General features: G+C 45.8%; 1 protein-coding gene across 7 annotated transcripts in view; it reads right to left on the bottom strand.

Moving 5' to 3' along the window:
• The window catches only part of ARHGAP17 (Rho GTPase activating protein 17), an 89,562-nt gene that overhangs the window by 15,491 nt on the left and 56,330 nt on the right, over positions 1-17,741 (bottom strand). For 6 of the 7 annotated variants that reach the window (XR_002646689.3, XM_022588490.2, XM_022588492.3 and 3 more), the window contains exons 10-17: positions 14,142-14,269; positions 12,588-12,699; positions 11,956-12,037; positions 9,694-9,774; positions 7,771-7,884; positions 5,211-5,302; positions 3,923-4,082; positions 2,000-2,233 (exon numbers count right to left, since the gene is read on the bottom strand). Coding sequence is in view for 6 of the 7 variants with exons in the window: in XM_022588490.2 (XP_022444198.1) it covers positions 2,000-2,233; positions 3,923-4,082; positions 5,211-5,302; positions 7,771-7,884; positions 9,694-9,774; positions 11,956-12,037; positions 12,588-12,699; positions 14,142-14,269 (1,003 nt within the window). In the remaining variant the exon portion in view is untranslated. The remainder of the gene's footprint in view (positions 1-1,999; positions 2,234-3,922; positions 4,083-5,210; positions 5,303-7,770; positions 7,885-9,693; positions 9,775-11,955; positions 12,038-12,587; positions 12,700-14,141; positions 14,270-17,741) is intronic. The other variant, XM_022588494.3, reaches the window with a different exon arrangement.

Below are 17,741 nucleotides of genomic sequence, written 5' to 3'. Positions count from 1 at the left end.
AAATACTAACACTGCTCTAAATTACAAAGCACTCAATTATTATCAATAATTTGGACTTCAGGAAAGAGAAACTCTGAGAGGCTAAATGATTGCTCAGGGCCCAGAGTTGGTTAATACTGGGGTAGGGATCAGAGCTCAGGCTTCCTAATTCCTGGCTCAGAACTTTTTTTTTTTTAAGTTTTTAAAAATTTATTTATTTATTTATTTTATTTTTGGCTGTGTTGGGTCTTCGTTTCTGTGCAAGGGCTTTCTCTAGTTGCGGCAAGTGGGGGCCACTCTTCATCGCGGTGCGCGGGCCTCTCAGTGTTGCGGCCTCTCTTGTTGCGGAGCACAAGCTCCAGACACGCAGGCTCAGTAGTTGTGGCTCACGGGCTTAGTTGCTTCGCGGCATGTGGGATCTTCCCAGACCAGGGCCCGAACCCATGTCCCTGCATTGTCAGGCAGATTCTCAACCACTTGCGCCACCAGGGAAGCCCTGGCTCAGAACTTTTTATACTGAACTTTATAGCTACAATTTGTCAAAGTCACCAAAGAGTAAATGGCATTAGTGAGATGTACACAAAAATATCTACAGAGCAAAAGAAACAAAGAGCAAATTGATAACCGACGTTCTATTTGTCCTTCTGCAGTGAAGACTAATTATTATCTTAAATAATATATTTAGCCTTGATTAAACAAATTGAATGCTACAGGTAAATGAAAATGTGTAAGAGTTTGCTAAGACTTTTTTTTCTCCAAGAAAAAGATTTAAGCCCAAACGAATACATGTGTGGTAGCAGTTACGGAAAGACCAACGTGGAGCTTACGACGTGCACGTGAAGCACTAGGGAGTTTGAAGCCTTAGATATTTTTAACCAAAAAAGTGAATTTCCTCAAATTATGCGGGTAGAAAGGTATTCAGGAATGCACGAAGTCCTCAGCTGTAAGGATTTAACGAGATTCCAATCTCCTAAGCAGCTGGCTTCACACAGCACGAGGCACTCTCTCTCCACCCAAAGAAGAGGTGAGGGAGTTCTCCCAAGGCAAAGTCACCTCTGGGCGGAAAACAAGCACACGATTAACAGGCCATCCTTGTTTTATCATTTATTTTACTTTATATGAAATCATTTAGTGCTTTATAGGTGGCCAAGGTGGACCAAATGCAATAAAAATGTTAGCACGTACTAGAGGGGCTCATCTTTTATAGCAGCTGCCAGTTCTGTACGACCCGAGATACCACCTGAAGTGGCCTCTGGTGGTCATCTGCCTGGGTCAGAGTGGAGAACTGAATTTGTGCAAATAAAGGTCTCGACTTCAAAGGTATTTTTCCTTAAAGTTGCTATATATTCTTAGTCCACTCCACGTGGTTAACCAAAAGGTGAAGCAACAAAAGAGCTTTTTAAGAAAACCTATCATCATATTTTCTACCTTGTACTCATGTATCACCTGCCCTACAAGACTGAAAGCCAGGGGGTTGGGGGGATGCTCAGTATAGCAGAGACAGCACATATTATTCAGTACTCAGTTATTCAGTAAATCTGATTGGATGGATGGATGGATGGATGGATGGATGAATGATGGATAAATGGATGGACAGATGAATGAATGGGTGAGTGAGTGAATGCCAGGAATATAATAACTTCACTAACTTGTTGCATTCAAATGTTTACTAGTTAGCATACTGAATGACAACAAGCAAACGGTACACGAACAACAAGTACACATCAAACAGGTAAGAGAGGCTTATAAGACTGCTAGACACTTATCGGCTTCTGGCTCCCAGCCCCAAAGCAGTATGGTAAAGAATGCAAACAAATGTTGCTTTCTTTTGAAAACAGGAAAGGAAGCAAGCAATCTGCAGTCTTTTTTCCCATCCTTTGCCAACCGGAAGAGTGAAGGCAAAGCTGGTTCACGCCATGCCTAGTGATCCTTGGGGCATGGAGGCCATGCAGACAGGCCAGCGCCTGCAAGAAGGCTGGGGTGTCTGGCACCCACTGCCAGCAGATGCTGGCCTCCTTACCTGCTGTCGCCCGGGCTGGGCCCCTGCTCCAGTATGCCCGCAGAGGAGGGGACAGCCCCACCCCCTGTGCTGCTTTCGGCCCTAGAGCTCTGGGGAGGGGGCTCTGGGCCCGCTGGAGCCAAGGTGCTGCCATCTGTGGGCGGGAGTGGTGGCTGGAAAGCAGGGGATATGTGCTTTCTATTTAGGGTGCCACCCCGCCGGTGAGCCTGGAAGTCCATAAGCTTCACACCAAAGCTACACAGAGAGAAGAAACAGTCAACAACACACCATGCGAGCCGACTACTGACACAGAAGCCCATTGGTCCTCGCGTGTAAAACCCCACACGCAGGGACAGCCACCCAAGTTGCCCAGCATGCAATGAAGCGGCAAGGACGAGATTAATGGTCACTCCTGTTACCCAGGCAAGCAACTCAAGTGGGCTTTAAACTTGGACCTGGTACCCATCGATGCCCTTTCTCAAAGTGGGTATGGGCAGCTGAAAGCAAACGGGCAGGCTTCATCTTGAGTAAGTGACATCATGTTTGTGTTTTTATTTCCATAGTACGATGTACAAGGCGATTATCTCGAACCTCTGTGTTTGGGCATCAAGGTGGAAGCTGAGTGCAGAAGTGCCACCAGTGGCAACGTAAGGCTGTCACATCGCACTGCCTCTTAGGCTGAGATATACAAACACTGGTCTATGCGTATGCAAAGAATGTATCTGAAAGGATGTGTAGGATTGGAAAAATAGCTGCTTTTGGGAAGGGGATGGTGGTTGGAGGACAGGTTAGAAGGGATATTCACTTTTCACTGAAGCCCACTGGTGTATGAACTTTAACACTTCTTTCCAGTTCAAAAAATAAAAAGACACATGGCTCCCTGAGCTTGTGGCTACTGGGTCAGTTGGCGGGGGGAATCCATCCAGGAAGATGGCTAAGAACTGTTTATTGTGTGCTAACTAGACCCATAACATTCCATTTTGTAACTTAAAATACATAAAGGCTAATTCTGTGGAGGACAGAGTTTGTCATCAGGAAGCACTTCTGAACGTGGGAATGTGGGATCAGAGAAGTGACAGAATAGAAAAGTAAAGCTTTTTCCTTTTCTATGGGCTTAAAAAAAAAAAAAAAAAAAAGGCAAAACAGAAAACAGACCACACTATAAGTTTGGGCAATTAGAATAAGAGCTTGCTGTTTAGTTTTAATGTAAAACTACTTTCAGTAACATTATTGCATGTATGCGAGAAAAGCACACGACTTCTAATTCAGCATTATTGGTGAACACAGTGGCACTTCCGCACACATGTCGGATAGACTGGCATCTGAAGGCAAAAATCCCCAATAGCCTTAACAACCTTTGAAAACCCCACAAATCACCCAAGGAGCCTAGCAACAGAGACTAGTACTGTTTCTCACTAGTCCAACACAGGCTTTATTTTTGATTCCAGAATTGGCAAACACTGAGGTTTCTATGGTTGGCTTCCAATGAGGGGCCAGGTTATACAGAGAATATATGTCTTCAGACACCAACTCGCACATGTCACTGTGAGAGGTGGGTTGCTCTCACATTCGCTCCTGGACAGACGTCCACAACACCTAACATTTTTTTTTCTTTTTCTTTCTTTTTCCCCAACCAAGTACATTTAGGTGAATTTGTAACATGTGTGTGATGCTACTGTGTAGGGCTTATCGGAGACCACCAAGTAAAGCTCGAATGCGTCAGGTATGATTGTTAACTGACAAGCTACACACCTACTTTGGGGTCAGATTAATGTTTGGAATGGACTAAAGCAGAATTCCTGAAACTAGCTGGACTCTAACAGGCCTGGGTGCAGGCCACTCCCCAATGGCAAGCCCACTGAGGCAGGACCAGGGACGGTGGGCCCACCGACTCCTCTCCGAGCCATCGACCGCTGGTGTGAAAGTCAATAGCTCTGCACACACCTCTCCTTCTTCACCAGGTCCCCCTCCATCACCGCCATGCTGGCAGGCCGCTTCCTCTCCAGGGTCCCCGAGTCGACAGGGTCATTTCCAGTGTGGGATGAGTGATTGGAATTTGGGGTGGTGAGAGGTACGAATGCTTCTGATACATTAAATTCCACCTCTGCCAGAAGAAAGAAACAAGTGTATATGAGACACAGGGCACAGGGGTTGAGGGAGCTTGAGAACACCCCACTGGAATAGGAGCCTCATTCTTCCATCCACAAGCCCTCACTATTTCACAGGTGGAAGCCCCGGGCACTCTCACCTTCTTAAAGGACAGTTTACCAAACCAGGGTGGTGGGTAAAATAAGAAAACCAGAAATAGGGGAGGGGGTATGACTCAGAATCCAAGTCACACAACTCCCCTGCTTTCCTTTCTGTTAAAAAAAAAAAATCATGGAATACAGAAGAGGAATGTGAGCATGGGTTATACTCATCTGAATCATAAAAAATAAGATATTTACAGCTTGATATTAAATAGAAATAAAAGGCAACATCAATTCCATACTGCCTATAGCAGATTTTGAAGACTCGTTTTCTCAAAGGAAATCTTGGACAGAATGACAGTATTCATTCATCCATCACACATTTACTGCACAACCTTACATGAGTGGGGCGTGATTCTCGACGGTGGAAGTCAGTGGTAAAGAAAAGATGAGCGTGCCCTGGCCTCATGGAGCTTACACGCCAGAGGATGACAGCAGGGCTGCTCTGGGCGAAGCTGGGGTGGGAGGTCCGGACTCCCAGCACTTGCCCAACCAGTACCCGCAAAGGGAGCCGCGGAAGCTCTGAGGATCCCTGCATATTCAGTGTCACCTCTTCTATAAAGCAATCCCCGGCACTTTGTGCCCAGCATGAGTTGTCAACTCATTCCCCATCCATCTTCCTTCTAATGTGCCATGTGTTACAATTTCTCTGATGATGAAGCCTCCTTCTCCAGTGACCAAGTTCCTCCAGGGAAGACAGCATGTCTTCTTACCAGCAAACATATGCGCCTAGGGAGTGTTCAGTATACACTGGCTGAATGAATGACTCCATGTTAAGTGAAACAAAGTGAAATACGCAATAATGTGGTTACTGCTTTGTCAAAATATGAATGCAAATAGTCTAAAAAGAAACGTGAAAAAGTGAAGCCAATTATGTAATCATGAAGGGATTACTGAAGTATCTGCTTCTTCAAAAAGATTTTTTATACTATTGTTGTATATTATTGTGCTTTTGGAGTCAGTGAACTCGGAGTGGCAGTTACCTTCGGGGAAGAACCAGTTGGCATGCTGAATGATGGGTTCAATGACAGCAACCACGTGGACGGATGTGGCCGCTGCCATTTCAGCTAGCGTTCTGCAAAGGAAGTTCACAAAGTTAAAACGCCTCCCCTAGGCAGCCTCTGATTTCTGCAGGTTGGGTCAGGGCAATTCAATTTTTTATATCAAAAGGATAAAACATTTAAGTACGGATGCAAAAATTAAATGCACAAGGCCCTGGCCTAGGGGTGTGGCAGTGATCACCCAGGAAGAAAAATTGCCCTGACTCGGCTGTCACTTCTTAGTCTGTGTTGTGATAACAACTAGGTGTAAGTCAGTGACCAACAGTGTGTCAAAATGCTGGTTTTCAGTTGTTTGGGGACAGGGCTGCATTCACCCACTGGCACAGTCCTTCCCCTGGGAGTCATCTTCTAAGTCTCCAGATTACCACAAACCCATTCTGCCTAGAATGCAGCCAAGCGTATGCAGTGTTTCAGGGTGCCTCTCATCATCAGGGGCCCCCGCATTTACACATATTATTAAGGCTGTCACGCACGTATGTGGACTGGTCCCAAGATGCATGTCCAGAAGCTGACTGTGTCCGAATACCCAGGGCCCACAAGGAAGAAAACAAAGAAGAATCGTTCCTGCTGTTGAGGGGCTCATATCCAGTTCAGAGTCAGAACACGGGAAAGCAGACAAGCTGCAAGGGCCTGACATTTACTGAGCACCTACCACGTTCACAGCCTCGGATTCCTCCCTGCATTTAATTTTTACAATATGGCAGCTGTTCTGAGGCCTTATAAGTGAAGACACTGAATCCCTGATAGGCTGGATCCCACACCTGACTGCCCCAAACCTACCTCCCCTCCTCATTTTATCACTCTGACCTCTCTTTCCATTGGGGAGAACATTTTCACCCCAATTTCCAACCAGGTGAAAGTTCTAGCTCCTTTTAAATTCCAGCTTAAAATGCAAGCTTTGCCTGTAAATTACCCTCCTCACCTGTTCACACTTCCCTCTGGCCATCTGGATTCTGATCCCTCCCGTACCTTAGAACCTTAGAACTGGGGAGGAACGGTCCACTCGTGTTCTTTGCAAACTTTTCTTTTTGAGGAGGTACTGTTTGTCTATTGATTTCAAGACCTTTTTATATATCTGGATATTTTCTGAGGAACTCCTAGTTTGTGAATTGCCATTTATTTAAGGAGCTTTCTGACTTACAGAAGTTTCTAGCTGTTATAGAGCTAAATCTATTTGTTTTCAGAACTGATTTTGTTTATAAAATTCGTTTATATCCCAAAAGCTAATAAATATTTACCTGCCGTGTTTATGTTTATTTATTTATTTTTTAACCTGCCATATTTATGACATCACTCTTTATATTTACCTCTTTGGTCTTCCTGGAATTTATTTGCTATAAGATGTGACGTACTATGTAGTTAGCTTTTATATCCACTTATCTTTCATTTGCTTTATGACATTGAATCTTTGCAAAGAATCTTATAAATACTTTCTGAAACAAGAGTGGGCATACATGAGGGAATGAATGAGTCAAAGATAGAAAGATTTTGATTCAGAAAGTCCCTGCATTTTTTGATGGAAATCTGAACCGCTCATGACTTTACAAAGCTGAACAGCAGTGACGGGGGGGCAGGGAAGGGTGGTGAAGCTTAAGGACAGACCCTGTGGGCCCCACCATTTCCCTGCTGTGCAACCTTAAGCAAATTATTCGTCCTCTCTAAGCCTCAGAATCCTCACCTGCAAAAGTGAGGACAAAAGCACCAACTCCAAAAGATAACTTGTGAGGATTAAATGGATCATCATAATGCCACCAGACAGAGCAGACAACAACGTGAGTGATTTCCCAGACGCTTCCTAGCTGACCTCCCTGATCCCTCTCCTCCAGTCAATCTACAGCTCTCAATGCCAACAAATTATCTTTCTAAATGCAATTTGATCAAGTCATTCTGCTGAGAAATTCTGATGCTCCCTTCCCCCCCGTGACCCGTAAAATAAGTTCCTAACATCTCAGCAAGATACGTGAGGCCCTTCCTAACCAGGGTCCAGCTCCATAAACCTCAGCCACAGCCTCATGGCCCCTGTGCTCAAGTTACATGAGACCACGTGATTACGCTCCCCCCCACCCTCCGCCAATATAGACACCAGGCCCTTTCACACCCGCTGTGCGGGGCTCATTCAGGTCCCACGCGTGGGAAACCATTCATCCATCAGCCCTTCAAGTGCCATCGCCTCCTGAACTTCTCAACCTGAGCTGTGTTCCTCCTTTATAACGTCTGTGATACATAGACGTGTATGCGGAGCTTATCACTGCACTATAGCCGTCCACCTGCCTGGCTGTCCAGGACTGGGGCCCCTTGAGGACTGGGACAAGGTTTCCTACACCTTTGTGTGACCAGCGTCTGGGACAGGACCCAGCTCACAGCAGTGCTCCGAGAAAGTTAGCTAAAGGGAAAGATCAACTTCAGAAGTGAGTTACATTTCTATTGTTTCCATCAGGCGGAAAGAAGTTAAAATAATAGGATATGGGAAATGATTACTCACCCTTCATTTTTGGCCCATAACAAGTTAGGGCCTAACACGATTGCAATGTTGCTGGGAGTCATTTTATTAATGTCACTGGTCTGAGCAAGCTTTGCAAGGAACTTGATTAAATACCTATGGAACAAAAGAGAAGGGGGAGAGCATCTACTCTGAAATATTTGGAGGAATAGTATCTCCCTGCCTGGGGGGCGCTCAGCCCCAGACTGCTCAGGTGCTAACTGCAGGGTGTTAAGTGACTAAATCCAAATCGGGCTCGGGGTGTGTTCTTTGTTTCATGGAACAGATAGTTTAGGGCTTGAAAGGTGAAAAGAGATCAAACGTAAACCTCAAAGATTCGATCTCTATATGCTGTGTATTTCTAATCCGTTTCTCCTTTATGCCCTATCTACCCCGAAATGGATTATACTATGATTAACAATGGGATCAATGTTTTTAATACAAACATAATAAAAAAATAGAAGTATAGTCATATTGCTTAAAAGAAACTGTATTTGAAAATGCTTTAGGCTGTAATTATGAAGATATCCAATCTATCATATAGATATACTCTCTTATGTACAAGAACAGCACTATAAAAGCAAAAAATTAAGGACAACCCAACTATCTACCAACAGGGGGCTGATTAAATAAATTACAACACAGCTACACAGTGGAGTACTATGCAGTCATAAAAAAGTAAGAAGCACTGGTATGGACAAACCTACAGCATGTATATTAAGCAAAGAAAGCAAGGAGGAGAATGATGTATATAATATACATTGCCATTTGGTTTTTTAAAAAAGTGAAAGCCGTGAGAGAAAGAAATGTTTGTACGTATGTATATGTATATATATATTTGATTCTATATGTATCATCTCTTGCTGAAAGGATATATAAGAAACTGAAAACATAGGTTGTGTCTCAGGAGAGGAAGTAGGGTGGCTGGGAGAGAGGAAGAGGAGAGAGATTTTTTCCAATGTACATCTTTGAACTTTGAGCCATGGGAATGTCCTCCCTATTCAAAAAACAATTAGTAAACATTTTAATGAGTAAATTAAACAAAAGAAAAGGCTAAATCCCAAAGTAAAAGAACTGTAATTCAGTCTCCACCATAAGACACTAAATAGGCTAAGAGTATCTGCAATTCCAAGCTGGATGTGTTAAATGAATCAAATAAGGAATATTATATATATCAATGCACTCATAAGGCAAAATTGAGAGTTAAGATGTTAAAAGAGAATGTTTAGCTTAGCTTGGTGACAGGACCTAAGACTGAAATTAACGGTCAAGTGGCATACCAGAAATTTCACCAGTCAAGTACTTGTCATTTTGGACCAAATCCTCTCACAACACTTTCTTTGGTTTTAAATGACTTTGTTACCTGGGGCTACCTTTTACCCTTCTCTCTAGGCTTCTTCAAAGTTATATTTTAAGTCAAAGGGAAAATAGAGGTTAAATCCTAGAAAGTTATTCCACGGTAAAATTTCCTGAAAACATAGTCATTCCATAAACTAATACAGGATCTGCATTTCTTGAAATTTTATTTAGTAGGATGATTTGTGCTCTGCTTAAAATAAATTATGTAGCGTTTATGAAAGACATTACAGAAAGTACAGCTATTGTTTAATTTTTGCCTTGCAGATACTGGACAATTTAGACTCCAACATACTGTCAGTCAACCTTTCCACAAGAATTTTTTTCCCCAGTAGCTGCAACGATAAAATGATCAGGCAACTTACCTATTAATGCCAGACACAATCAATGTGCTTCAGATGCATCACAGTGATATACATCCAAACCCATTCCCAGCAAACCCGAGTTACTCTCCAGAGGATTTTTTTGATGTGCCAAACATGCTTGAATTAAATGGCCTCTCTGCTGTGGATTAAACCATTCTTCACTGTAGCTTGGTGGCTTAATTTGCAGAATGCCAATCATACATACCTAAAGTTAACAAAATTTTGTGGTGGCAACTTCTGACATGTTCTCCATAAATCCTGAAGTTTTTTGTCTTGATCTTGTACACTGAGAAAAAAAAATTATTCATAACCATTTATTAATACTCATTTTAGGAATACCTGTGTTCATCTGCTCTATTAACAGCGATGCCTCTACTGACAGAGAAAGCACAGCTGGAAAACAGCACAGCGGGAGTTCCCTGGTGGTCTAGTGGATCAGGTTTGGCACTTTCACTGCCATGGCCCGAGTTTAAGCCTTGGTCAGGGAACTGAGATCCCATAAGCTGCATGGTGCAGCCAAAATTTAAAAAATAAATAAATTTTTAAAAGCCCAGTTTTTGGGAAAGAAATTTGGAGTCAAATACTAACTAACATACTCTGAGCAGTTAGTCAGCCTTGCCAAGACTCAGTCTCCTGATGTGCCAAACTGGGGATAAGAATGTTAATTCTGCCAAGTGACCGTGAGGCTTCAGAGGCAGAACAAGGAGGGACCCCCTCGACCAATGCATGGCACACAGGAGACATTGTGAAAATTCTGTCTAGAAAATGTGTATATTCACGTACAGCCTTGGGGAGCCAGATGCTCCCAGCACCCAGACCCCTGGGTCTCTCCCTGCTCTCAGTACTGCTCAAAGGCTCCAGGCCAAGAAGCCCTTTCTGTTGTGAAGCAACTGCTGGAGGTCTTCTGCTGTAGAGTTCCGACGTGCAAGCAAGCTTTCACAGCCCCAAAGAGCCTGCAAAGCAGAGTCAACTCTGCCCACCAGCAGCACAGCGTTCGAAGTTGCCCACACGACATGCCTTTGGACTTAAAACCTCCTCCACAACTGAACCAGCCTGCAGAGCTTCGGGTAGGGGTTAAACATGATTATACTTTAGAAGCTAGTTGACGTGTCACTGGGAGGGGATGACAGTTCTCAAGTGTAGAAGCGACACACCGGTGGACAGATACCTTCCTTTACAGCTTATTTCCTCACAGGATGAGTTTGGGAGTCTCAGAACAGAGAGAAGAGTCAAGGCCTAGGAGAAGCGAAGGAGCCCACCCAATACGAGACCCTAGAACCCCGACCTGACACTGAGGGCAGGTTCCATTCCTTCAGCCCCACAAACACGGGCACTCACGGCAGGCTGCGCCCTGGGCTGGGTTCCAAGGACACAACCAGACCAAGGACTTACTCTGACATTAAAATCCTCACCACCTACCAGGGACAAAGTCTCTCACTCCACAGCTACGGAGAAAAGCTCAGATGCCTGGTTCAAATGATGACATAAAGCTCGTCGGAGCACACAGCTTATTTGACGGGAACGGGTGACTGCATCTGAAGACGGGGGTTGGAGTGGAAGGGCAGGGGAGATGTGTTCCTCTTCCCTTACAGGTGAGGAATTAGGCACCTCTGAGTGAGAACCGGGAGGGACAAGTTGACAAGGAGGTGGGCTGGTCGGCGGGAGAGAAACCTCTAGAACTTTTGCAACAAGACTGCCTTGCCTAAACCAACTACTTCCGGGCAGACGGAAGCTGGGAATGGAGGGGAAGGGATAAACAACAGGAACTCCAGCTTTGGGGCAGAGAGTTCTGGGTCTGAATTCCAGCTCTGCCAATTATTTGACGCCATTCCTCCCCCAGCCTCAGTTTCCTCATCTGTAAAAGGAGGATAACAACAACTTCTGCCTTTTATGTCATTAATTACGGGCTACAGGAAGTAATGGGCATAAGGATTACTACGGTACTCAGCACTCAGTAAGTGCTCAGTAAACATCAACTATTGTTACTGATAATGGTAACATTATATTATTACACAGCTGAGTTCCCACACAGCTCTAAATACACGATTTTAACGTTATTATTATTTTTTTTATAAATTTATTTATTTTTGGCTGTGTTGGGTCTTCGCTGCTGCACCCGGGCTTTTCTCTAGTTGCGGTGAGCAGGCGCTACTCTTTGTTGTGATGCGTGGGATTCTCATTGCGGTGGCTTCTCTTGTTGCAGAGCACTGGCTCTAGGCGTATGGGCTTCAGTAGTTGCAGCACACGGGCTCAGTAGTTGTGGTGCACGGGCTTAGTTGCTCCGCTTCCCGGACCAGGGCTCGAACCCGTGTCCCCTGCATTGGCAGGCGGATTCTCAACCACTGTGCCACCAGGGAAGCCCTTTAATGTTATTTTTATGATCCCCAAGGATAAGATGATTTACAAAGGGGACAGAGTATTGCGTCATTTCCTTTAGCTTTTAAAACTAGGTGTTCTTTAAACTTACCTTGCAACTTGTGTCCATTCTTCATACAAATTAAAAGTCATCAAAGGTTCAGGCAGTTCCCGTAAATAGGACTTTAAAGCACCTGAAATTATTAACACCCTCTTTGAGTATGACAAGGGGCAAGGCCGGAACTCTCAGGATATATTATTTTGCAAATTGAAATGATCTCAACTATAACCGTTCACAATGTATAGAATAAATCATGAATTGGCAGGAGTGGTTACAGAATGAAATGCTCATAAAACAATTTCCATCCCTCATAAAATATATTGAGAGATCAATGGAAAATAAAATTCGTTTCAAAGCTATCTTCTTAATAAGACATCACCTCTCTAGGCAGATGGAGATTTGGGGGTAAAAGGGAAGAAAGTAAAAGCACGCCTCTAAACATTTGGATTATAAGCTACCTTCACCTTTACTTAATAACCAGGAAAACAAAACAAAACCCCCAAAACAGGACTAGAAAAGATATGTATGTGTAAGTGTACACACACATGCTTTTCAGTTTTATTTGTCATTTCAGTTTTGTCACTTAAACTTATAAGGAGACCATGTAATTTTAACTGTCACTTAATATTGGATCTTTAACTGATGATCTGTTACCACCTTGAGAGCGCCTCCTTGGAGCTCACCTGCTACAGCATGGGGGTCTGAGTAGAACTCATCCAGGTGAGAAGTAGAACAGTCTAAAGCAGCTTTCAGTTTCTTTAACTTGGAGGCCCCAGCCCCAATTCGGAAAAGGCCCTAAAGACAATGAAAAGCCGTTAGTATCAAGTTCAAGTTGTGAGCCTTACACTGAGTGGCAGTAAAAATCTGATGCAAGAGCCTTCCACCCACCCCGCCCCCCCCAGCTCCAGCACAGCTTATCCAGGAGAGCTGCAGGGCTGCCGGGAGGAGTAAAGAGGACTGAGCTTGTACCCCGGGCAGAGTGACAGGCAGAGAGCAGACCATTTTCAATCAGTGCTAGCTCGTGCCCTGCCCCATTGCCAAAATAACCATGCCTGTTAGGAATCTATTTAAAAGCTATATTTCATACTCCCACCAGGTTGATCACCATGGATTTTCTAAATTTAGGAATATTTTTTAAAAACTGAAATCTCAAGAAAAATTGTTAGGCTTGACTACCGGTCACTTTCACTGCCCTAAATGTTACTCGGAGAAAAACCCATGACAGGTCAGCCACGGGAGCAGGCCTGATGGAGACGTTGGGCCAGCACTTTTATGGCTTGGGCTTTTAGCAACATTAATCTAGGCAGAGTTTCCCAACCTCAGCAGTACTGACATTTTGGGCCAGATAATTCTTTGTTGTGAGGCTGTCCTGTGCACTGAAGGATGTCTAGAAGCATCCCTGGTCTCTACCCCCTGGAGAGACAGTAGCAACTCTTCCCCCTGCTCCCCAAGTTGTGACAATCAAAAATGTCTGCAGACCTTGCCAAATGTTCCCCGGAGGCAGTGAAACTGGCCTTGGGTGAGGAGCTCTCATCTAGGCTGTTGGGAGCTGAGGTCACGTTGATGGGGTCAGGGTGTGGGGGCGTGACTGGAAGCAAATGCAAGGAAGGCTCCCCAGGGGGTTTCTTGATCTGGGTGCTGATTATATGGGTGAGTTCAGATGGTGAAAATGTATCAAGCTGTTCACTTATGATACATGCACTTTCCTATATGTACGTTACACTTCAATACTAAGCTTTCAAAGGTTAAAAGAAGACTTGTGTTTTGATTCTAGCTCTGCCCCGGCATGAATTCCTTGTGTGCTGAATTCCTTGTCTACACAAGAAGAGTAATGAGACCTGCCCTGCTTGGTTCATGGGGTTTTCTGGGTAAGGATTCCACAAAATAAAGTATGTAAATGCCCCTCCCACTTCCACCCGACAACATAGTTCTACACAAATATAAAATTCGTGTTATTAGACTCTAAAGCTCATGGGAGCTCTGGTTCTACAGCACCTCATGAAATTCATTTTCACAAATCACAACCACAGTGTAAAATGAAATAATCAAATGGGACCAACAAGAAAAAGGCAGAGTGTACTGCAGGTAGGCAAGGTAAGTACTGCTCTGTGAAACCCTGTTTCATTTAGGGTCTACCACGGCAACATGGACAGGGTCTCAGCGTGAAATGTGGTCACGGTGAGCGCGGTTGGAGAGCCACTGGTCCGCAGAGGCCGGCCGGGGCGGCGGGGCCTCACCTCCTCCTTCATGCCCGTCTCCAGGAGCAGCATGACGCAGGCCTCGAGGGGCAGCGCGATCTCACGCCCGCTCCGCTTCAGGTGTTCTTCCAAAGGCGTCCCGAAGGCGGGCTTCTCTGCCCACTTATCTAGAGCAGCAGACCATTCAGTAAGACACTAGACAACCTCACGGCATTGCCAAGTTATTTCCTCCCCCAAACTACTGAAGGGGATTTTTCTTTCTTTCTTTTTTAAAGCCCGTAGCCAAGGATTTGGAAAGGGGGAAGCATCTATTCTCTTCGCTTTTGTCAGTTCCCATTTACTAGGGTACAAAATGTGTGCCAGGCTGGGGAGGTGACCAGTGGATCAGCGCCCTGACGCGCCCACGTGGCACCCAATGCAAGATGCCCAGTGGAAGCTGCGATGGTGCTTCTGGCCCAGCATCACACCCGCATTTACCTGAGACGGGTGGGCTGCCTTGCGCTAAAACCAATGGTCCATCTAGGCACACTGTTTTCACTGAAATTTATCTAGCCATGAAAAGCATAACTGGTCTTCTACCTAGAGGACGAGAAATAGACTCCTTCCATTAAAAAAGGAAATAATTTCTTAAAAATTTAAACACAGGCCAAGCATTGTCATACAGGACTGGAGAGGGCCCATGCCAACCCCTATTAGAGGCGACATCTCCAGGACATGCAGCACTTCTGGTGCCATATCCCCAAAGAGTCCAAGGTTCTGAGTAGGAGAGAATGTAGCCCCAAGGCAGCTGAGGCTGGAGGCTGTGCCGACAGCAGCAAAGCAATACTGCATATTATTTTCCAGTCACATGCTCTGCTTCGTTCCACAAAAGATTTGAGGCAGCTTAGCAAAAAGACATACAATAAAGCAGGAAACAGAAACAGGCATTTCGGACATGGATGTATTGAAGGAGAGTAAGAGGGGTGTGGTTGGGCCCAGCCTGCCTGGCGGGGTGCAGAGATCCAGCACTGACTGAGAAGCACACAGAAGCCAAAGGGGGCACACCAGCTGGTGGAAAATACTCCACTGGGGAAGCGTGGTTCTTTCCAGCGACAGGAAGGGCTCACGTCCCTCTCAGCCTGTGGACGTGTGTCCTTCAGCCACTCTGGTATTCGAATCCTGGATTCCAGGCAGGCAGTGTAACCCTAGCGTGGCTCTGACACTGCCCTACACGTGAGAGCAGGCGGGGCCCATCACAGGAAGGAAAGTGAGATCCCACAAACCCGCAGACCTGGGCGCTTGTGAAAAGTCAAAACTTGATGGAAAGAGCAAGTAGGGTAAAGGTTAAAGGAAGGGGTGGGGAGGGCGGAAGGCAGTGGCCACTCTCAGAACTGTCCGGAGGCCCCTCGTCCCTGGCTTCAGCCCCGGCCCTGGTCAGTGGAATTCCAAACACAAGAAGCATCCAAGGGCCTGGCCCTTCTCAGAGCTCTGCGACAGTCCTCTCAAAGGCCAGATCTTACCTTGAATACTTTCTCCCTTTTATCTAAAGCAATGATTCTCAACACAGGCAGAAAAGGGCCAGCTGACCCTTTGCCTGGGCAGATACATCAGAATCACCCAGGGGAGTTCTGCAAACGACTCCTGCCATCACCTCCCCATGCCCGACCCTACTATGCTGAGAGGCGGGCACAATCCAGACTCCTGCTGGAACTTTCTAGTAAACCCTGGGCAGGGTGCCCCTCCCCCACCTCGGTGGAAGGTTGGCAGAGGGTGGAGGTGAGAGCCGCTGACCTAGAGGCCACTCCGGAGGCAAACTCCACCGCAGGGGCTGCTCCTCAAACCACAGACCTCTGACATGCAAGGCCCTGCAGCAGGCACCCAGAGTTCACAGCGGCCCCCCCGCCCCTGGGATGAGAGCAGTCTACGTGTGAAGAACACATAAGACACACAGGCAAACGCACAACAGCAATGAACAAGACAAGACGTGTTTGCTAAGCCGTGGCAGAAAAATGGTATAGACTAGGGTCGCAAACACAATCGTCTGCAGGAGCCGGATGGGCACTGGAGGTGCGGGATCGGGGTGGGGAGGGCGTGGTCGGCCAAGACGCAGCAGCTGTTCCTTGGCGTCAGAGCAATGTCACCACGCGGGAAAGCAGACCCAGCATCACCAGGCCCTCTGGACTTTCAAGAGAAGCCAGAAGTTAGCACTGTTATGTGAAAAGAGTCTGATTTTTAAATGATAGCAATTAGTTTAAAAAGAAATTTATTTTTATTTTTATTTTTAATGAGATATGGCTGTTTGCGACTTCTGGTGTAGACCATAAATGCTAGAGTGATTCAGGAGACAAAAGTGTTCACTGTTGGCTTCAGTTGTCAGAGAAGGCTTCTCAAAGAAGGGGAGCTTGGCGAAGGTCTTAGAAGATGGACAGGAATTAAATAGACCAGGAGGACTTAGGCTGAGAAAAGACCAGGGATCCTGAGTCTGGGGATGGACACTTTATTCCACACTTGTGCACCGGGCGACAGGGGCATGGAGTAGAGTGAGGCAGTGAGAATGACAAGGAGGACACAGCAGAGGGAAAAAGGCACAGAACCTGGCGAGAGGGTATCAGAGAGGAAGGAAAAGATGGCTCCAAGGTTTGAAATCTGGATTGTTTGGAGAAAGGAGGTACCAAGGAGACGGAGGCGGGGAGGAAAGGCCAGCTGGTGTGGGGGAAGCATCAGTCTGCTTCTTGAGATACGCTGAGTTTAAGGTGACAGCCGGTCATCAAAGGGAACTGACACTGAGGCTGAGAGATGCAGGTGTCAGTGGAGGCCACCAAAATGAGGGGATTTTGAGAGAAAAGGTGGGAGGGAGGGAAAAGAACACAGGAGAAAGGACTGGATCTCAGGAAAGGCTTGACTTCTGAGGAGGGGACAGACATGAAGGAAACACAGCCTCAACAATGACAGAAAACAATCGAGTGAAACGAGGGGAAAAAACTGACAAGGAAGAGACGGCTCAAGCCACGTCAAATGCCAGAACGTAACAATCAGAATCATCCACCCATTGGGACTTGCAATGTTTCTTTGTCTGTTTGTTTTAATAGCAGAGTGACTGGGAGTAGAAACCAGACTGCAAAGTGTTAGGGGTGGGAAGGGGGTTAGAAAATGGAGGTGGCCGACGGAAATGAGTCATTCGAAGAACCTCCCAGGAAAACGAAGGAGAATGCAATGAAATGGGGCATCACGCTGAGGACAGGCAGGTACCGAACTAAGGCCAGCCGACCGAGAGTGTGAGACCAGGGTGCACAGGGGCACGGGGCAGACGGGCAAGTTTTTTTTTTCTCCTACCGTAAGGACACTCTGAGTCTTTCTGAAAACAGAGAAGAAGGAAGAGGAGGACAGAACTAAGACGAGAGGCAGATTTGCGGACAGGCAGAGGTGAGAAGGGTTGAATTCCAAGGCTTGGGTGAAGGCGGCAGCCTTAGAGAGAAAGAAGAATCTCATTTCCTTCACTGGCTACTCCCCCTCACACACCAGCTTCCCTTGTTCCATCCTAAACCTCTTCCCTGCCCCTGCCTGGTCCCCATGACTTTCTGACATACTTCTCTAGGGAAAATAGCCTCGGGTAAAAATAGAATGGGAGTTTAAAAAAAGGGGGCATGGCGCTGCTTAAAT

This window comes from Delphinapterus leucas, chromosome 15 (genome assembly GCF_059928025.1).
Source record: "Delphinapterus leucas isolate spDelLeu-1000000601 "Yukka" chromosome 15, BTC_Dleu_Yukka2, whole genome shotgun sequence".
Taxonomy (NCBI): Eukaryota; Metazoa; Chordata; class Mammalia; order Artiodactyla; family Monodontidae; genus Delphinapterus; species Delphinapterus leucas.
The sequence above is the reverse complement of the archived record's forward strand: the minus strand, read 5'-3'. Positions and strand labels throughout refer to the sequence as shown.